This window comes from Aythya marila (genome assembly GCF_965140915.1).
Source record: "Aythya marila genome assembly, chromosome: 20".
In the NCBI taxonomy this organism is placed as follows: Eukaryota; Metazoa; Chordata; class Aves; order Anseriformes; family Anatidae; genus Aythya; species Aythya marila.
In genome coordinates this window covers 531,418-552,940 of record NC_139061.1, presented here as the reverse complement: position 1 = coordinate 552,940, position 21,523 = coordinate 531,418, and the positions used below count along the sequence as shown (strand labels likewise).

General features: G+C 52.7%; 1 protein-coding gene across 4 annotated transcripts in view; it reads left to right on the top strand.

Annotated features, from left to right (window-relative positions):
- The first annotated feature begins 2,830 nt into the window (after nt 1-2,830).
- The window catches only part of HIP1 (huntingtin interacting protein 1), a 50,296-nt gene continuing 31,603 nt past the window's right edge, over nt 2,831-21,523 (top strand). For all 4 annotated transcript variants that reach the window (XR_014318873.1, XR_014318874.1, XM_082776463.1 and 1 more), the window contains exon 1: nt 2,831-2,976. Coding sequence is in view for 2 of the 4 variants with exons in the window: in XM_082776463.1 (XP_082632589.1) it covers nt 2,860-2,976 (117 nt within the window). In the remaining 2 variants the exon portion in view is untranslated. The remainder of the gene's footprint in view (nt 2,977-21,523) is intronic.

The following is a 21,523-nucleotide window of genomic DNA, read 5'->3' as shown; positions in this document are numbered from 1 at the left end:
CCTCACACTCCATAGCTAAGCTCTCCAAGACCCTTGCAACTGGCTGCTCTGTCTTGGCTGCTCCCAGGTGGGAGCTGGCAGTCCTGCATGAGATTCTTGTCTTCCTTTCCCCACTCACCACCTTGCACAGCTGGCCAGGGCTGCTTCCCACAAAGGCACTTTGATGGCACTAGCTGACAAGGATTCAGCAGCAGCATCTCTTTTGCCCAAAGCATTAAAAAAATGGAATCAAAAGATTATAAAGCCTGCATGTGTAGGCTCTACTTGCCCCAGGGGAAGACACCACATGCCTTTTGCTCCACCAGGGACACTCCTGCTGGATCTGGACCACTGCCCTGCACCCAAGACTTTGTCCTCACCCTGCTCCAGGGGGGCACTTTGGCTTGTAAAACATTTTTGTCCCAGGGTCTGAGCAAATAACCCTATCACCAGGGTTGTATTTCTGGTTACATGATTGCATTTGTGGAAGGCTTGTTTCAGCCACTGCCCTCCAGGAGATATGCCCACCAGGGACAGCTCATCCGCTCTGGTGGGCTCAAGGGCTTATGCCTTGGGGTGTCTACAAGGGTGACTGAAGCATGGAGGCCTGTTTGGGATCTCACCTCCAGGGGGAAAGAGAGCGGCAGGATCTTTGCACAGAGCTCTGTGCCCGCCTGCTCCAGTACAGCCAGCTGGATAACAGAGGAAGGACTGTGGAGCTCTCTGTGCCTCTGTTTTCTTGCTGAAACAAGGGATATCTGTGCTCTCGCTGAGCCTGGGCCAGGCCACGGGGGGGATGGGGGGGAGTGTGGCAGTGGGACCCTGGGAGTCTCCCAGCTCTGGCTGGGGAGGGCAGTTGGAAACCCTTGGGAACATAGCGTTCCTCCACCCCAGTCAGGGCCCGCAGCCCCTTCCATCCCTTCTGATCCTTCTGGCCTCTTTCCTGTCATTTCTTGTTCCCTGTGGCTTGGAGGTCCTTAGGGCTGAGATCAAGCTGAGAAGCCTTGTCCCAGCAAAGAGGGAGCAGCATCCTCCAGGGCCATTATGGATGGACGGAGCCTCAAAGCGCTTGAGCAGCAAGGGGAGGCCACCCTGCAGAGCCCTGCAGTTAGACACAGACCAGCCCTGTCCCCTCTGCCCAGCCTGAGCCAGCGCTCACCAGGGGTCACCTGCTGCTGAGCACTGCACTGCCCTAAGGAAGGGAGAGAGGGGACACATGGTCCTGCCCATGTCCCAGCAGACACCAGACCCATGGTCTTCATGCTACAGAAGACGCACAGGTGGCAGGCATCTCTGGTAGCTACTGAAAGGCAGGTCATCATGCTCCACAGCCCCAGACACACATCAAGGCCTCCTGCCCCAGATCTGCAAAATCCACTGCACTGGGCTGGGTGACAGTGGGGAAGTTGCTGTCCATCCCCATGACAGGCTGCCCCACTGCCCTTTGCTTCCAGGCTGCAGCCCAACCTCTTGGAGCTGGGCAAGAGAACGGAGCAGCCCAGGTCCCAGCATGAGCACCAAGCCCTGGCTGTGGAAGGAGAGGAATTGACTCTGCTCTTCAGTAAGAGGAAGAAGTGAGCACAGCTCACAGCCATGGGGTAACTAGCCCAGGGCTGAGGTGCATCTAGCCCTCCAGCATCCAGTCCTGCCTGCTGGGGGGCCATGTGGGAACAGGATGGCTTTAGCCACGCAGAGGGGTGTGACCTTTCTTTCCTTTTCCTTTTGTGTCCCTCTGTCCTTTCTTTTCTTCATCTCTATTCGGTAATGACTTCATTTCTTCAATTATTAATCATCTTGCTCTAACAGTGGCTGACTTAAACACATTAAACTTCCTCTGGGACCAGCCCCAAGAAAGGAGGCAGGTTTCCAGAAAGTGCATTAGAGAGAATGCAGACAGGGAGTCAAGATGAGCTGGGGTGGGAGGAGGTGGCCTTGCTGGACACACAGTGCATGCCGTTTCCAGCAGCTGAGAATCTGATATCCAAGGCACAAGTGTGGACATCTGTGAGGTGTACTGCACAGCCTGCTCACACGTCCCACAGGGCACCTGCAGGAGGGCACTTGTGCAATTGTTTCAGCTGAAAAGCCACAAAAGTGAGCTACCCAGGGTATTACTGCTTGCAGAACAGCTCACAACAACCCAACCCACATCCTAAGCAGCTTCTCCCAGATCGTCCTGTCACCTCCAACAGGCAGCAGCTGACGAGACAGCTGTGCCCAGCTACATCCCACCAGAAACAGAGACACTGCTTTTATGCGGCTGGTTTTTGAGACCCAGGAACCCGTCTGGCACAAACCCAGCGCAGCCCCGCTGCTGCCCTTTGCCAAGGTCAGAGATCATCCAGAGATAATCCAGCCTCGGAGACACCGCGACCCACGGACATCGCCACCCTCGGGCCCGGGCCGGGCGCTGCGCAGCGGTACCCCGGCCGCCAGGTGGCGCCAGGCGGGAGGGGAGGGAGGGGCAGAGGCCGTGAGCGGCAGGTGCGAGAACCAATCACCGCAGGGCACCAGCAGGGGGCGGGGCGCGCGCAGTTATTGTTGTCCGTAGAGGCGGGACAAGGGGCGTGGCTCCCGCGGAGGGGCGGGAGCTGACGTTGAGTGGCGTGGAGTCCGACCAGTGACGGGGGGGGGGGTGCGAGAGCTGGCCGCATGCGCCAGCCCGAGGACGGCCCTCGGGGGGGAGGAGGCTCCTTCTGACTGGCGTTGGGAGCGGCCAATGAGAACGAAGGGGCGGGGAGTGGGCGGTGTGGGTGGGGTGGGCCCGTTCGTGAGTGACAGGTAGGTGGGCCAATGGCGCGTGGCACGGACAGCGGCGGGTCGGAGCGGAGCGGTTGCGAGGGCGCGGCGGGGCCGGAACGGCGGCGGGCGCGGCGGGGCATGGACCGCGTGAGCAGCTCCATGAAGCAGGCGGGCAACCCGCTGCCCAAGGTGCTCGGCCGGCGGGCGGCCGGCGGCGGCCTGGAGGCGGAGCGGGAGAGCTTCGAGCGCGCCCAGGTATGGGCGGGGCGGGGCGGGGCGGGGCGGGGCCGGGCCGGGCGGGGGGGCGGGGCCAGCCTCCTGCCGGGGTCGGCGGCCGCCATGTTCGGCGGGGCTCGCGCCGGCGCTCGGCACCGCTGTGGTGCCCGGGGGCGCCGTGTCACTGAGCGCTGCATCGCAACGTCTTGTAAAGACCTCCAGGGATGGTGACTCCACCACTCACGTGGGCAGCCCATCCCAATGCCTCGTAACCCTCTCAGTAAAGAAACTCTTCCTAACATCCAACCTAAACCTCCCCTGGCACAACTTTAGCCCATTCCCCCTTGTCCTGTCACCAGGCACGTGGGAGAACAGACCAACCCCCACCTCGCTACAGCCTCCCTTGAGGTACCTGTAGAGAGCGATAAGGTCGCCCCTGAGCCTCCTCTTCTCCAGGCTGAACAAGCCCAGCTCCCTCAGCCGCTCCTCGTAGGACTTGTTCTCCAGGCCCCTCACCAGCTTCGTCGCCCTTCTCTGGATCTGCTCAAGCACCTCCATGTCCTTCTTGTAGCAAGGGGCCCAAAACTGAACACAGTACTCAAGGTGTGGCCTCACCAGGGGGACAATCACTTCCCTCGACCTGCTGGCCACACTGTTTCTTATGCAACTAAGGGTTTAACGTGGAAGGTGGCACTATGCAGAGGAAGGCTCCTGATGAGAAACAACACGGCATGTGTTTCTCGGAGGTGCTCTTCGAAGGGTTGGCTCGTTCCCTGTGTGACTTTTGGTTCTTGTGAGTGTTCTGCTCTGCAATTTCCTGGCTTACTCCTTTCTACTTTTTGCATAATTCTTGCTTTCTCTCTAGTATGGGGAACTGCACAGGCACTGCTCGGATCTTCCACACATTGGTCATCCACAGTGTTTGTCAAACTTCTTCTTTTTGAGGTTTTATTATAGAAACCTCATGCTGGGTGGCTTTTTGAGTTTTGTTTTTTGGGTTTTGGTGTTTGTTTTTTTTTGAAAGTGACTTTTCTTTACAAAGGTTCATACATTTTCTCAAATGGCTTTCAAAATTATGATTTTACCAGGTTTCCACATGCACACAGGCTCATTCCATCCTTGCCTCCAAAACCTGCAGGTCCCATAGCAGCAGTAGCAATATCTTGGGCTAAAAGAGCCCCTACAGATAGAAGGCATGTCAAAATAGGCTTCCAGTGAGCCTGGATGACACCTAATTGGGTTTGGTAGCACCCATTTTCTGTGGTCAAAGAGTCAGGTTGGTAAAAAAAAGCGCCATATGAAGCTCTCATGGGGGGATGCTCTTGTGGTTGTCATCACATTGCACAATGGTCTGCCCTGTTGATGTCCATTGGCTTAGGGATATGTCAAAATAACTTTCCTGGTGGTCTCTTTTCTTCATGTGTGCTTGTGTCTTAGTTTTGCCAGTGATGCAAATGTGGAAAACGTGAGGGCACAGCAAAACATGATGTCTCTGATACGCTGCTGCCATGTGCTGGCCCTGGCTGGCTCCCTGCTGGGTGGTAGCTGCTCCACGAGCCCCAGAGACGTGGCTCCCTGGCTTTGGCACCTGCCTGACTGCTCCCCTTTTCTTTTACTGTCATTGCTGGTTGTTTTAATGGAAAGCTGAGTAACAGGGATGCCAGATCCTTCACTTGTGCTGTCCTGCCAGTGCATGGCCATATGGGGTGCACTGCTGCCATGGCTGTTGCAACAGCTTTCTCCCTTTTGTCAGTGTTTCCCTTGCTGGGATTCAGTGCTGCTCACTGCTTCAACCTCAGTAGAATAAATCTTCGGACAGAGCAAAGCTGTCTGAGCAAGGAGAAAAACCACCAAAAGTGAAAATTCTACCATATGTTGAGATAGATGCTTTTATTTCACGTGGCTGCTAACCTACTGTGAAGTTTGCATTCTCTGCAAATTCTTCTTTCTGTACTGAGCTTCTGAAGCTAAGACCTGCTCGCTTAGGTGGGTGCCCTTCCCTGCTTGGGCTTCCTTTCGCTTCTCCCTGCACCTGTCCCCTGTGGACGTTTCTGTGCCTTGATGGGGCTGGCTCACTCTGCGTGGACACAATGTGCTGGTTTGGCGGAGACAAGATGTTCAGCACTTAGATGAGACAAGATCTTGAGAACAGAAATGGTGTCAGAAGGAAGAAGGATTTCTGTGAGGTAGGGAGGATGCACACAGATGACACTAAGTGCAGAGCATCACAGCAGGACACAAAAACCTCCTGGTGCTGCTGCTGCGCACCATCTGCCTTGGCACTTCCCAGAGCCATTGGCTTTGTGTAGATGTGCCGAGCCACCTCTGCCCCAATCCCTTCCAAAGGATGGCCGCTGAGATGCCAGCACAGTGCTGTCACCTGTGCTGTGCCATATGCTGGCTGGTGCACTGCTGTTGTCCACTGTAGCTTCACAGCTTGCCTGTGGGGTCTTCTGATGACAGCAGGGGGACCCGGGAGCCCCTCCATGCTGGCAGTGCTCTGAGCTCCAGGAGCATCCCTGGCACTGCTGGTAGGGACGATCACCATCCAGAAACCTGAATGTATGGGAAAGTTTCCTTCCTCATCCAGAACAATTCTGGCTCACTGCCTTTTAGGGTCCTGCACAAGTCCCTTTCCGCTTTTGGGAAACCAAATGCTGGAGAGGGGCAAATGTGCTCAGAAAGGAGTAATGGGGGAAGTTTCCTTTGTGGGCGTAAGTGCCCAGAGCAACAGTGAGAAGCGGCTTGCTGGGCTTTGATGATGTTCCTGTCCTGTTATAAAGCTCTCCCTCTGGGTTACAGCCAGGTTGGGACAGGGCTGGTGGTTTCCGTTGCTCCTTAAGGCTTGAGCAGAGATGCAGAAGTTTTGTGTTCATCCCCAGAGACAGATCCCCTGAGGTTTGTGTCAGGAGATGTGTCATAGCTGTGTGCCACATCCACTACCCATCAGGTGTCTTTGGGCATTCGTCCACTGTGGTTTGTCCTGATAGTGGCCAAGTGCTGGGAGAAGACACTTCTTGTTTAAAACTCTTCCAGGAAATCTAAAAAGCTTTCACTTCATCTTCTCTGCAAGTTTTTTTTTCTAAGCAGGGCACCCAGTAGCAAAGAGAAACATGGATTGTTGATTGCCCACTGCATCCACCTTCTCTTTCTTGTTTGCAGCTATAGCTGGGTCCTTAGAACCACATGTTGTTGGTGCAGGACCACCAAAAATAGCAATTTACAACTAAGTAATTCCCCTGGGAAGTCATATGTGCAGTTGCAGGTGATCATTGAGCTGTCTTCACTGCTGCTTGTACCCTCCAAGGTAACTAGCATGGTGCAAAACTGTAAGCTCATGGTCCCTGGGGTCTCTGTGGGTTCAGGCAATTGCCTGCTTGTGGATCCTCATATTCCTCCTTTGCATGACCCAAGAGCTTCGGTTCCATCCTGAGAGCTCTGCCCTGGTGCTGGTTCCTGTGGGTACAAGCACCACTGCTGTTGCCTTCTGCAGCATGATGCCACCCCACTGTCCCAAATCAGCACCAAAACCAGCTCGTTATTCTGCGGTGGCTTCCACCATTCTGCTGCTGAAAAGCCCAAAACACAGCACTGCAGGCTGCAAGGGCCAGTTTCGTTTTGGGTCGAGGGTAGTAGGGTTATTTCATCCCGCTGGCATGGGAGCTGCTGGAGGCTCGTGGCCCAGTGCAGGTGGGAGGCAGTTCCTGCAGCATCCCCGCTTTTGGCCGTGCCACTGTGGGGGGAACACTGTGTCCCTTCCCCACCCACGGCAACTGGGACGTGGCTCAGTGCAGCTTGCCATCGCAGAGGAAATGCCATTTTGCTTCTGACATCTTCACTTTTAGAAAACAATTTTTGTGGTTCAGATGCTGCAGCCGCCAGCAGTTTTGCCAAGAACTTAAGTTCTTGCACAGGAAATGAGGCTCCTTTCAAAAGCACCAGAGTGTTCCTATATATATAGCCTCTCTGAACAGATATTTAAAGAAACATATTGACACTGGCAAGAACAGGAAAAAATAGCTTCTGTCTGTGGAGAGTGAGGGATGAAGCCAGCTGAGCCCATCCTGGGGGAGTTGGTGATACAGGGGATTAATTCTCTGCTCTTTCATCTCCAGGAAAAAACGAGCTCTTGTGCTTTGTCCCAAGTGTTCCCCAATGCTCTTGGTGTATTTTATTTTAATAGGAATTAGAGGTGCTTGGGAGTGAATACAGTTTCAGCAGCAAAGAAATGAGTCATCTCGGCTCTTTTCAGTCTCACTTAGAAACTTATTTCCATCCCCACAGCTTCATCTGTGTGAAAGAAAATAGCTTGTCTTTTACCAGATTAGCTGTATGAGGTCTGTCTTTCTCTTTAATGAAAGCTGGGATTTAAACAAAAAAAAGGGGGGGTGGGGGAAGGGGCAGGGGGAGAAATAACTGAGGTTTTTCTGTGATCCTGGACTCAAAAAGTGGCTGAGCTCCAGGACAATAAATAGGTGTGGCATAGAAGGTGGGGACACCTGCTGCCAGGTTGCTTCAGGTGGGAATGTGACATTTATGGGCCAGCTGGCAACTAGCATGGGGGCTTGCCCCAGAACGCACCTAGGACTGCACAGGAGGACGGGGCTGGGGGACATCACAGCCATGAGAAGCCTGATCCCCAGCTCAGCACCTGCTGTCCCCTTGGCTGGCAGTGGCAGCAACCCTGAGCCCAGAAAACCAAGGGGAGGATGGGGACAGTGGGTAACGGCGAGGCAGCGGGTGCCAGGCACGAGGAGGTGCCAGGTCTGCGGCACAGGGCTGGGTTCCTGCTGCTCAGGGCTGCAGGTGCTTGGGGAAACACCTCAGGGCAGAGCAGGGGCACAGGGCTGAAGCTGCTGCTCTTGTCTTGCCATGTTCATCGCTCATCCACAGTTTTGCAGCTCACTGTCTTCTCTGCTTGGTTGGCAGCTGGAAAGAAACATTTTAAAAGGTATCCAGGACAAAATAGTTTGAGTTCTTATATTTGTAATCATCTGGCTTCAGATGCTTCAAAGAGGAAGAAAACTGCGTGCTAAAACCAGCACCAGCCTTTGCATGAGGCTGAGGCTCCAGAGACTCTGGCTTCTGAAACGCAGATGTATTTGAGCCAGAACCTGTCTGGATCTGTGATTCAGAGAAAGCAAGAATAGGGCTTAAGCCAGATGTTGATGCATCTTTGCAAGCTTATTCTTACGCAAATCTGACAGTTTACCTTAAAATATATATTTTTATATTATTTATTTATTTATTTATTTAAGAACGTTGATAATTACAGATACCAGCATACAGTGAGCAACATTTGGAGGAGAGGTGAGCACAGCGCCAGGTGCCCCAGGCTCTGCTGGCAGGTGCTTTGCCAGCAGCCTGCAGGTGTGCAGGGCCGTGCCTAAGTACCCAGCATTTACTGGGTGCAGAGAATTCAACCAAGCAGTCAGGATTCTGCTGCTGCCAAGATGGCAACGAGAGCAATGCAGCAGTGGGAGAAGTGGAAGAAAGGCTGGATTCTGGTCCTGATCACTGCCACAGGCTCACCTGATTTATTCTGCACTCACCAAAGAGGAAATCTTCCTGGGGACAGACTGTTCAAAGGGGACATGCAATGAGCAGCACAGACGGTATTTTAGTCCGGATGTGCGAGTCCCCAGCTGCTGCTGGATGCATTGTACATTGTTTGCTGTTCGCGGCTAATCAGGGTGGGAGGTAAATTACCCCTGGTCTGCATGCAGAAGGTGAAGTTACTGGCTCAAAGCTGCATGCGGACATCTAATATTTTACTTACTAGCATGCGCAGCTTCCTTGTGTAACTTCTGCAGCACAAAGGCTGTGGGGCAGCCGTGGCCGTGGCTGTACCATCAGGCTGGGCTGAGCCTCATGCCAGGCTGCACACCCAGCTCATGGCTTCTGGCATCACCTTCAGGCCAGCAGAGGGGAGATCCCAGGTGTTCCCTGCCCCCACCATGGGCTTCAAGGTGAGTATGTCCATCAGCTGTGTCTGTGCCATCCGTGGGGCTCAGTACATGCTTGCTGAACCCTTTCCTGCTGTGCCTTGAGCCAGGCATGCTGCTTTGGTGCTGGGACAGGCAGGCATCATTGCATTCTCTGTTCCCATCAAAGCAAAAAGCATCAGCATGGTAACTACAAAAACACTCTTTTTTTTCTCAGCAGCTACTGTGAAATCATGTAGCTCCAGCACTCAGTAAGCTTTATGCAGCTCATAGTGAGGTTACCAGCCTTTTTTCGTAGCTTGGTCATGAAACTCAGGCTGCCAGGTTGACTTGAGTTGCCCAGGTCTTCCATCCTTAGTCTTGCAGTGAGAAGACTATTTCTTTGCTGTTACCAAACTAACAAAACAGATTACCAAAGCTGTGATTACTTTATTCCAGGACTTTCATAATTTTGCTGCCTTCGGCATAGTATGACTGGTACCCAGCTTTATGTAATTACAGTTAATCCCAATTTATCAGCATTGCTCTGTACTCTTCCCAGATGGACCAGACTTGTGTGGTTATCGGTCCCACAGCACCAGATGCCATGGGCCTGGGGGAGTCTGTTCCTTGAGGTCCTGCAGTTTTTATCCCCTGGCTCTTGCTTTGCCAAGTGACCCAGCTCCTCCTGTACAGGCACAGACCCCTGCACCCCCAACAGCACTATTCTTCCAGCAGCTGGGCTGCTGAAGATGGCACATTAAATATTTACCATGCAGAGAAGAGGCAAGTTGCAGTAAACAAAGGGACTCATTGGGAGAAGAGGGTTTTCTCATCAGGGCCAGGCTGGAGACTTGCTATTTATTGTTAACATTTGTCTCTTTTATTCTATGCAGGCAGCCCAGGGCTCTCTAGAGAGTGTATGGCATTGCTTTTTATTTTAATTAGCAGATGCTGGCTGGAAAACAGTGTTTTCCAGACATTATTTTTACGTGGAAGCGAGCAAGAATACAGGGTTTCGTAAGCGCAAATAGTGTTGCAAGGTGCTCATGGCACAACACAGGGGCACGCTGCTGCGGGAAGCCTGGAATTGTCCCTCTTCCACTAGACAGCCCATGGAATATCCTGAGTTGGAAGAGATCCCTGAAGATCAAGTCCAACACCTGGCTCCATGCAGGGCAACCTGAAAGTTAAACCACATATCTACGAGCACGGTCCAGTCACTTGTTGAACACTGACAGCTGTGACCACACTTCCCTGGGGACATGCTGCAGTGCCTGAGTGCCCTCTGCGCCCTGTGGCACCAGCGCTGAGGCCGGGCCCACAGCACCACCCTGTGCACTGCCTGTCCTTGGAGACACGTCTGGGGCTGGCAGCTCCACTTGGCTCTGACCTCTGGGTGCAGAAGGCACTTTGTGCATTTGGGGCGAGTGTAGCTCAGGGCAGTGGCCATAGGAAGGAGTCACAAAGAGCCTTTTGCACCTTCTGTACAAGCCAGATGCATCCCTTGGGTTTCTGGCCTGCTGCCCACAAGGCTCCCCACTGATTCAGGGTGGGGCTCTGCACACCCTCTGTGATCCGCAGAACTGAACAGCAAATCACGCCCTGCTTGGGCACTGGTAGCGCTCATACAGCCGAGAGGGCTGGGCAGCGGCCATGCTCACCCCCACGGGTCCCTCAGCACCACAGCTGTGGTCACCAGCACACCGAGCACACCGTCACTAGGCCACTGCTCGTGGGCCGCTCACTTCAGCAGTACAGCCTTCAGAATTGCTTCCAACAACAGTCATGTTCCACCTCTGAGTGATGAGTAAAGGTTTTTGAGGTTTTAAGGCAGCGCTGAGGTGGAGGCAGAGGAAGTTCTTGACTTCTGCGTGGCCTGGGAAAATCTCTTCTGGTGGCATTGTTCCCAGTTCGTAACCTGGTGGAGATCCTGTGTTTTCCCAGCAAGGAATGCTTTGTTTACTTCACAAACGGGAATGAAATGTTCCTACTGTCAGCAAGGCCTGACTGCTTTTGTGGAGGTAAACACTTCTCTGGAGAGGGCAGAGGTACGCACTTCTGGGCTTGCTGAATTCTGTGGCCTCACTCTATTACCCAGAGCTTTCATGGTTCATACGGCTCAGCTGGAAGTGTGGATCTGGTGTCAGGGTCAGCATTAACCCCTTTAGGAGATAGCTCCAGTTTTCTCCCACACTGGTACAAAGTGCTCCTAGCTTCCTTTATCTGCTGGTAAGATGCTCTTGGCCTCAGCTGGATGACTTGCTCCTCACCAGCCCCACGAGCTCACCCTGCACTCTTCATGCGTGCTCTCCTCTTATTTGTCTTCCCAGAAATTGCATTACCACTCAGGCACTTTTTATAGCTCAAAAAGAAGTGCTTTGAATTACTGAGTTGTCAGGGAGGCCAAATACACAGGGGAGGAGCCACAGCTAGAAATAGGGATAGTCTCCGCTTATGCATTCCAGTTTTATTTTTTTAACGGAGATGTCCAAGTTTGCTGCAAATGCCAAGCTGAGGAACACATCCCGTGCTTGTTCCAGTCAGATCATGTCTTCTTTCTTCTTTGTCTTATTCCCAGTGCACTCAAACCAGCCGTGGGGCTGAGCTCCTGCAAGGTGTTAGGAGATTCCTTTCCTACATTACACTGACTGCAGTCATCCAGCAAAAGCTGGAAATGTCTAAGGAGGGGCTCTCACCCACACCCTGATTTCTGGTAGCCTCCAGATACACTAACAGTTTGCCCAAACTCTCCCTGCTGAAGCACTGAATGTCTCCTGCCCCTGGAAAAAGAAATGTCAGAAGTATCAGAGCCACTGAGCCCAGCGAGGTCTGCTGGAGCCTTGGGTGTGGGGGAGCTGAGGCCCTTGGTCTCACCTGAGCTGTCACCTGGAGATGCAGAGGTTGGTACTGGCTGCAAGGGGACACGAGCAAATGAATCTGAGCAGAAAGAAGACAACATCTGCTTAACAACATCTGGATCTTTCATCCCCTTAAAATTACTTGTGATTTTGGCTATGCACGGGTTGCAGTTGACACATTTGGAGGTGTGGGTTGGAGGGGACGGGGTGGTGCGACGCTGCTGCCTGCTGGGGATGGGGTGGATGCAGGAGGTGGGACAGCAGTATTCAGGCTCTGCTTCAGTGAATGTTCAGGAAGCTGTGCAATATGAAACAAAGTCCCCCAAAGGGCAGCAGAGGCAGCTACGAGCTGAGCCTGCTAGGGCTCTGCTCCGCTCCTGCTGCTACAGGAGAGGAGCAGGTGCCTACAGTGGCATCTCTCTTTTTTTTTTTTTTTTTGTGAGAAAAATGCATTCAAGGTCAAATCTGAGACATTTTTTCTTTCTCATCAGCCATCACGTGGAAATGGCAATTAGCCAGCTTGTGTACTTTACATCGTTCATGGTTTTAACCTTTTTCCCTCCCTTTCTGCTGCTGCAGGAACAATTATTCCCTATATCTCCAGCTTCTTTTCCCCTCAGCAGAAGGGAAAGGAGATTTTGCACACTGTGGTAATGTTACGAACTGCTCCTATCAAGAGATTCAGAGGGAATGAAGTCTGCCGAGCTCCTTTCTTCTGATGAGTGAATTCTGAGTATCTGATCTTAGCACCTCCAAATGCCTGTTTCTTTCCAGCCTGTGAAGAGAAGCAGTGTGATTACAGCATCCTGCAAGCAGCCTGTGCAGCTATGGCTAAAGCTTACTCTTCTTATCCTGGGAACTTCCATCTTTTCCAGTCCTGCAGGATAAGGATGGTGCTCAGCTCCTCACACATGAGTACTGCAAGCAGTGGCTGCACCTCTGGGATGGTTGAGGCTGGCCTCAAGCAGGGGCCAGCATCCAAAAACATGTGTAAAGTTCCAATTTTCTGAAGGCAGGAGGAAGGTTTTTCTCCACAGCAGCACTGGGTGCTGCTCCCCCATGGTCCCAAGCCCGCACAGTGTGGTTGCTGCTGCTTTTGTGTCCCATGGGCTGGCTGACACCCACCAGCTTTCACAGGAGCCCTTGTCAGCAGGCCGCAGTGGTCACCCTTCGGCAGAGCACGTCAGCAACATGCACCCGGCACCAGGTGGGCAGGACGCTGCTGGCAGTGCTCAGGATGCTGTGATTCACTTTTGAGAGTGGACATCTCACTCTCAGGTTATAACATCTGATCTGCTGAAACCCAAGGGGATGCACACAAGTGCATCCCCCAGCTCCATCCACTGCCTCTCTGCAAGTGGGAGGAGGCAGGGAGCGGAGTGGCAGCTGCAGCCCCTGGCCTCCCGCACCCAGCACTGGTTGCTGCGAGCTTCTCCAGTGCAGTGCTGGAACACGCACAGACGGCTCAAGTGTGGGGATGTCTCCTGGTGCTGGAGAGGCTCCTTGCGTGGCTGCCTGTAACTTGGCTGTGTAAAGTCCAAGTGCTTCTAATCTATTTTCCATATCCTACTGGATGGCACAGGCATGTTTTCCACACCCAGAGCAGGGTTTTGCCTTCACTGTTGCTGGAGCTGTTGCTCCAGCAGTGGTTGCGAGGCTGGCAGGAGCACCACAGTGCAACCCTTTGTTCTAGGGCTGGGTAAATAAATTGGATTGCTAGTATGAGCTCCAGGCCAGCAGTGTTTGTTTTCAAAAATGAAAAATGAGTAAAAACTAATATTTAGATCTCGGGAAGGAACTTTGCAGCCTTTTGTGCCTGTGATTCCCCCATTTCTAAGCTTCAGAAAGGCAGCAGGACCACATGTGAAACACAGTTTCCTTCATATGCTGGGGTTTTTCCACCTCTGTGTTTGCTCAGATTTCATCCTGCTCCACCCTGCATCCCCAGCGGACATCCCTCCTCTGGCACCACATGCCTGTTTTCCAAACTTGTAGCAAACAAACATGCACATCCTGGCCAGCCAGCACAGACCACGCCGAGCGCTTGCAGGCAGGCAGGGTGCAGCTTTGCTGCAGGATGTTTGTGCTCCTCACCTGAGCATCCCCAGAGCCATAGCATATCTCCTGCAGCCTGGGCGGAGGTGGATTAAGCAGGGAGAGTGTGGCCCACTGTTACATTTACAAGAGTTCAAGGAAAGCACGCACTTAGGTACGAGAATGGGGCTGCTGTTTTATTCTCCAGCTACAAGTCCATCAGAAAATACCACTTTTTCCTTCCTTGCCCCATCCTTGAGCATGCCTGCTCCACTGCATGGGGAATGGACACTGGGAGAGAAGCCTACACAGCTTAGTTATGTTACTGAAATGAATAATTATGCTAAAAAGGATGTGGTTGGAACAGCGTTGGGAACAATGCAGAGTGTGGCCAGGTCGGGCCAGCATGGTCCCTGCACCCTGGGAGGGGATCTTGATGTCACCTTGGGCTTGGGACAATTCCCCATCTCAGAGGGGTGCCTAGGGCTGGGCTTCAAGCACTGCACTGGTCCCTTAACCAAGCTGGACACTCCTTGGGAGATGCCCAGGGACCCGTCAAGCTGCACTGCCCGCAAAGCTTGGTCCTGCAGCCCTCTGTTGCCCATAGGCATAGCTCCTATGGAAGCACCAGACCTTCCAACAAAAGAGGTTTGGAGCCTGGGAATTAGTTGTTTCCTTGCTGGGCAGGGGCACAGCGCTCAGCCCCAGGGGGGCTCCTGTGGTGGGTCAGCACACCAAGCAGGGATGCCATCCAGAGGGACCTGGACGAGCTCAGTAAGTGGGCCCATGGGAACCTTGTTAAGTTCAACAAGGCCAAGTGCTAGGTCTTAGACCTGGGTGGGGTAGGGTCTGCGGTCTCCGCATGCTTTATTCAGACCTCTCAGTGCAGCCATGCACATCACATGGGCAGCAAGCCCACATCGAGGGGAATTTACTCGCAGCTGGAAACTTCCCTGGGGCTGTGAACAGAACACGCTGTCTGTGTCCTACCAGCACTTCTACCACTGCCTGTCCATCAGAAGCTGGCTTGGCTGCTGGTGTGGCCTGGCACCATCCAGCCCCAGGGGCCCAGCAGCTGTGGGCACAATTGCTGCAGCTTCTCCCAACCCCATGTACCAGGAGGTTTTGTATCAGAGCTCGTTCCCCATTTGTTACACAGTTGTGCCAAGCTGTCAGCATTTGGGGACTGCAGGAGCTGTGAGAGCTGTGGGCATCTGTCATGTCACAAATCTGTGAGCCTCCACTCAGCCACCTTTTTACCAGGCTTTTGGTTTTGTGTGGAAATAAAGCTCTGGAGAAGACAGGAAATTCTTGCACTGTAAGGCGAGAGTGATGGGGTCCTGGTTGGGCCTTCGGCTGAAGCCCCTTGCACAAGACACCACAGCCAGATCTCCATCCAAGGGAGAAGCAAAAGGAGATAACCGAATGATTCCTTCCATGGGCCACCTCAGGGATCACCCAAGGCAGAGATTTGAGAGAGGTAAAAGGGAGGAGGCTCACTGCTCTGCAAAAGGGAGGACGGCACCGAGTGCAGCCCCATCCTGGAGCTCCGAGCAGCAGCCTTGCAGCTGGGACGTGTCACCTCCCACAAAGCCACTGAGGAATTCAGGAGATGCTGGACAGTGCTGGCAGCAACTCAGCCAGGATGCAACGTCTGGCCCTGTGAATATTTCCAGATACATAGTGAGGACAAGCAAAGCAGGGAAATGGATCTCCAGGTTTGACGTTGCCCGGTGTTGGCTGTGGGACAGGTGTCTAACAGACACTGCTTGGAGAGGGATGAACAGCCTGTCCAGGGTGATGGCTCTCCCCTCTGGGGATGTGAGAGATGCTGGCACTGCTCCCCAAACACAAAATGGAGGTATTTTGGCACTGCTTCCTCTGCAGCCTTGGATGCTCCCCAGGCAGCAGCCTTGCTGCCCATGGCTCCTGTAAATGAAGCCAGTGCCTCTGAGGCAGAACTTAAGGGCTTTGAAAGGAAATTGATGGGATTTATCAACTTGTTTCCTGAATAATTTATGGCAATGATCCAATTATGGAGGGGTTTCAAAGTGAAGAAGTGAGAACAAAGTAGGGGCCTTTGATTTCTGCTTGGGAGCATTTATCTGAGCAGACCCCGGGGGCACACAGGGGAGCAGATGATGGAGAAGCACCCAGTGGTGGAGCACCCGGCTGTGGTGCCCACATTGTGAGCTGCCTGATGGGGGCAGCAGCATGAGAGCAGTGAGCACAGTGCTGATGTTTTGGTAGCACATTTATGATCTTTGCTAACCCTGCTTCCTTTTCTGGGCATTGTGCTTATCTTGGTAGTGTCGGTGTTGTGCTTACAAGAAGGAAGCAACTCAAGCGGTGCATTGTACAGAACAGGCTGTACGTGTGTGAAGGAAGACAGCCTCTGCTGGAGTCAAGAGGGGTTTCCAGATAACCTATACATACAAATGGGGACTCAGGGGACATAGAAGGCATCTGCAAGTGAGAAGCAAGTGGTCATGCACGTATTTGCTGAGGTTAAGCGTGAAGTTTTAAATCCCTCTTCCACAATTCAGTTACAACCCTGTTATTGCTGCTACTACATGCTGTCCTTTTGGATCAAGCACTCGAGCTGGTGCCTGCCCTGTCTGCCCTTTGCAAGGCTCCATAACCCTTCACCCCACCTGAGGAATGGGACTTTCTTCTGCTCCGGTCCTGCAGCCAGGATCTGCCATCACCTTGCAGCACTGGCAGTGGGGGGAGCATATGGGGCAGGTGCAGCTTATTCTGCCAGTCTCTTTCCCTTGTGCATTTTTAATCCCATTGTCTTGGGCTGGCCCCATCTGCAGGCACTGTCTGACCAATGTTACTCGAAGCTCCTGTGGTGGCTGTAACATGAGCCGGTATAGATTGAACAGACAGCTAAAAATAACAAACAGTCAATAACAGTAGCACAAACTGTGGCTGTATTTAATTTTTGAAGAAAATCTGTATATCGACAGCACAACAAAGCTGCCTCCCACAAGGCAAGAGTAATGAGGTCGGGCCCCCTTCCTGCACCAGGTGCAGGGCTGGCAGCACAGCATTTCTGTACGCTGGGGGCATTTGGTGCCTCTTCTGTCCAGGGAGGCTTGGTGCCTCTGGGGCCTCTATCACAGCCCAGTGCTGGGCTGGTTTTTTGCTGGAGCCTGGGCTGCCTGCTCCCACAGCTGCCTGCTCCCTGCCCCATGAGCATCCATGCACTGCGAGCCCTGGACCCATGCCCACCTGCAGCTGATCAGCTTTTCCTCCTCACTTTCACATGCACAGGAAACTGCAGCATTAGAAAGATTTTTAAATTGCATTGAGCTTTTAAGTACTGCACTGAATAGGATATTTTCCTAAATCAAGATTTGCAAAGGTATTTGGGCAATAATTGTCCAGGGAGATTTTCAGGAGCATTGGAGCACCCAAGCAACTTTGAAATCCAACCTAAAGTGCAGATTTGGTACCAAAAAAAGCAGCTGATTCACCTCAGATTGTGATCTTTTCAGGGTTTTTACATATTTTTACGTAACGTGTAATTGGGTGTTAATGAGTGTAGGGTTTTTTTGCAGGTTGCTCATTGCAGGGTCCTATCTGGAAGTCAGAGGTGTGAGGTCAGAGAGCATACATGCCTGCAAGCTGCAGCAGATCCTGCGGATTGCCGAGCCTGCCCCTACCCCTAGGGGTCCTGTGCAGGAGAGTCAGTGCTCACCCAGGAGACTGTTGAGAGGTCGAGGCCATGCATATAGGTAGCTGCTGGCTACAGGACAAATGTCACTGGTACCCGAGAAAGGGTGGGAGGATTTGTGCCTGATACAAGCGTGTGAGGTTGTTCTGCATTACAAAGATCTGGTCTCACAGTTCAGGGAGAAAAAAATAAATAAAGCCACAAACAGCAATAGTGAGGTGGGTTTTCCTACAAGTGGAAGTATTACAAATACACCCAGTGGCTGGCATTCACATCCTTCTCTGAAAAAACACAACACAGCCAATGCTCCTGGCACAGCCAGAGGTGCTCACCCAGTTCCACGGGTCAGAAATGAAACCCAGCACAGCAGATCCTCAACCAGCACGTCCCTTCGATACAGGCTGTGGTGCAGAGCTGTGCAAGGTGAGGAGATGTGCTGAGACCAGCCAAAGCCTGTGAAACAGAAAGCAAATAGTTTCATACGTGCTGGATGTCTCTCTGCTGAACCTGCTGCTCTGCCTTATGCAGAGAGCTTGGGAAAGTCCTTCCCAGCTCCTGGAGATCCCATGCTGCTGGTGCTCCTGCAGGGTCCCGGTGTCCCCCTAAGTGGGCAGGGCTGGTTTGTTGTGAGCTGCGAGAGCTGCTGTGGGGTGGTTGGTTTGAACTGCTCCAGCAGGCTGATGCAGCTGGGAAAGATTGCATCCCCCGAAGAGAAATAATTGAGGAAACAACTCCCAGCACAGTGATGAAATGTGCTGCCCTGGCACACAGGAGCAGCCACCGTGCAAGTACAGCTCCAGTGCTTCCCAAGCAGAAGCAGATGAGCCCCCAGCAGCATAGGTCAGCCTTGCACCCCTGGGATGACAAAGGGGACACCAGCAAATTCACTGTGGGGAAGAATGTTGTGGAAAATCCTGCCATGAATGTACTGTGATTCCAAGCTGTGGGTGCTCAGCTCTGGCTTGGTTCTCTTCTCTCTGGGCAGATTTGGGAAACAGAGAAAGATCAAGAGGGAGCAACTGATATTATTAGTCATCGAGGAGGGAGGAGGCTGCAACGGAAGATGGTTTAAAAGGCTTCAGATTATTTTTAGACATGGTAAAATGAACAATGGCGGGGGGGGGGGGGGGAAGGGAGAGACAAGAACTTTTGGAGACATGAATGGTTCATGCCACAGAGAGGACCTGGCTTCCACTTCATCTCACCTCAAAGCATGAGCTCAGACAGAGATTTGCTCAAATAGAAGTAAGAAATGTAAAACCAATAAAATAAAATGACTTGTAGATCATTACTTGACTAACCTTTGTTAAACTGTCTGTAATGACAAAAAGCTGCATTTGCCAAGACATTTTATGCCTAACTCCCTTCATCTCTGTGGGAGTCAGCTGCTGAAATAAATTTTAAAGATGCTCCCAAAGCCTCCCTCCAGCTCAGGGCAGAGGATGGACGCCTCTCCTCCCTCCTTGCCCACAGCGCTCCCAGCTGTGCTGCACCTCTCAGCCAAGCATTTTGCAGAGCCCTGAAGGAGCCACTGGAGGCTGTGGCTGATTCCCAGGGCTAGCCGAGGGTCTCTAAGTTCAGCACAGTGGAGGCTGAACACAGCTGGGGAGGAGAGGGCTCTGTGCCCAGAGGGGCCACCAGGACACAGGGACAGAGCAGGGGTTGCTCCCCCAAGCAGCACAGCCTTGCCTCCCCTGCTGCTGTGGGGGAATGTCACACCATACCCACAGCTCCCAGAGCTGGGGGAGGCAGGGTCAAGGCTGTGCATAAGGCTGTGCTGCAGGCATTATTGCTTGTGATGCCCTGCTGGCTTTTGTCCCTCAACGTGTGACCTCCAGGCACCTGTCTCCAGTACCCCTCTAGAGCCATGGTCATTTGCTAATGACCAGAGTGCATTGGCCCAAAAAAGGCTGCTGGGGAGGCTGTCTAGGGCCGGTTTTCCTGCAGCCCTTCCCAAATTGCTGGGAAGTGAGGCAGTTCTGGAGTGGAAAGGTGCTGGATGCTGACCAGTCTGCACATACACCTGCAGATCGAAGCACAGAGGTTGCTAAAAGCATGAGCCCTGCTCTCCAGGGCTGGAGCAGACATTGATTCAGCTGTGCCCAGTGCTACTGGCAGAGTGGGAGAGGCTTCAAGGTTGTGTGCTCCCCCTGGCTGATAAAACTGCACCCCTGACACTGTCCAGAGCTCTGCATGTGTGTGTGCAAACTGGCAGAGATTTGGAGCAAGCTCACTTAACGTTGCATAGTCCTAGGTGGATTTGGGTTGTCCCTCAGGCAAGTTGAGTATAAAACTGCTTTGTATGTATAGCACTTCAGGGAAACCATGCTGAAAGCGGAGCTGCTGCTCTTGCAGCTACAAAAAGTAGCAGATTCAGTGTTTTGACATCCTTATGTGAGCCACTGGGAACAGCTGTCCCAGTCACAGTGAGCACCATGTAGGGCAGGAGCAGCTCGCCCTGGGGCTCCTGCTTGGCAGGGGATCCACAGCAGGGATCTTGTGTGGGCTCAGATGAGCCCAGAAAGGAAGAAACTTGCACCCTGGGCCACTTCTCTGAAGTGTCACCCCTGTGGCAGGGCGAGGGGTCATCCCAGGGGTACAAATCGCCCTATGGCAGGGCGATTTGTCCTCACGGATCATGCCAGGGCTCAGCACGTGTGGCCATCTCCCTCCCTGCTTCATGCTTTGGGAGTGCAGCTTCCTTGGCCAGTGGGGAACTTTATTTTCCCTTTGTTCTGGAGACTCTTCTGAAGTTGCCTCTAAATTATTTTTCAGAGTTTTTTTCTATAGCTGCCTTGGCTCTGATGTTTGCCCTTTAGCCAAGGAGCTTTGTCAGAGCCCTCCTTGCTGGGAAGCTCCAGGCCTGGAGCACTCCCTGTCCCCCGATGGCTACACAGTCCTTGCTCTGCGCTGTCCCACAACTGGGACATGAGTGAGACACTGACCTGTCTCTATCAGCTCTAGCAGCTCTTCAAGCCTCTGTACAAGAACTCCTCTAATGGCAATAACCGTGCAGCATCCAAGGCAGATGCTCACCCAGGGCCTGATCCCACATTGTGATGCTGGTTCCCTGCCTCCTTCTCTCTGTGCTAGCCCTAGATTAACATTCTGAAAGCCAAGGTTAAGGATGATGAACTGACAGGGTTTGCTACAAAATGCTGCCTTGCAGGAGGGCATGGTGGCATGAAGGGGGTCTTGGAGCTGAAAGCCAGCCACAGGAGGTAAAACAGCAAGTATGCAGTATGGGAAGCTCATGGGCATTGCATGGTGTCACCAATGTATCTGCTAAAGAGGGAATCCTACAAACTATTTTAAAAGCTGTACATTTCTGATGCAGGTGACATAGGGGGAAAATTCACATCTGTCCTATGCATGTTTTGGTGGGGGTCAGGACTGAGTTTTACTCCCAAGGATGTGAGTGGTTCTCTTTGTTTTCCACTTTACCTTTGGGTTTGCTCTTGCACACATGCCCTAAGGTCTCCATTTGTTCAAATGAGATATTAAATCCCCATGCAAGTGCTAATTGCAGGGCTGGAACCTCTTGGTGCTCTGCATCCACAGGGGGCTGTGTGATGGACCTAGGACAGCAAGCCATGCAGTGCTGGTGCCGTCCAGTTCAGAGCAATGGTAAATCCAGCTGATGCTGGATTAATTAATTCCTGGATCCCACTGACCAGGGGAAGATCAGGCTGGGGATGCCACAGAGCAGGGCTGTGTAGTGAGGACCAATGCTCTCATCTTCTGTGCTGGAGGCATTTCCAGGAGGGGGGCTGCAGTGGGTAGAGCAGGTTTCTTGCATCCAGTGGGTGTCCATTCCTATTTTGCAGAGCAGGCTGCGGTGCGAGCATAGTCTGAGGTTGTCCCCAATGGCTAGGATCACCTTGCAGGCTGGTGGATATCTTTAGGTCTTCCTCCGCATGGGCCTGGACTGGTTCCCAGCAGATCGCTGATGACACATACCTCCAGGTAGGGAGAGCTTGCTCTAAAATAGGACTGTGCATGAAGTGCAGCAAAGCAGCCAGATGTGTCACAGCGTTAGGGAAAGATGCCAGTCGGTTTTCGGTTGTAATGTCTGTACTCAAGTT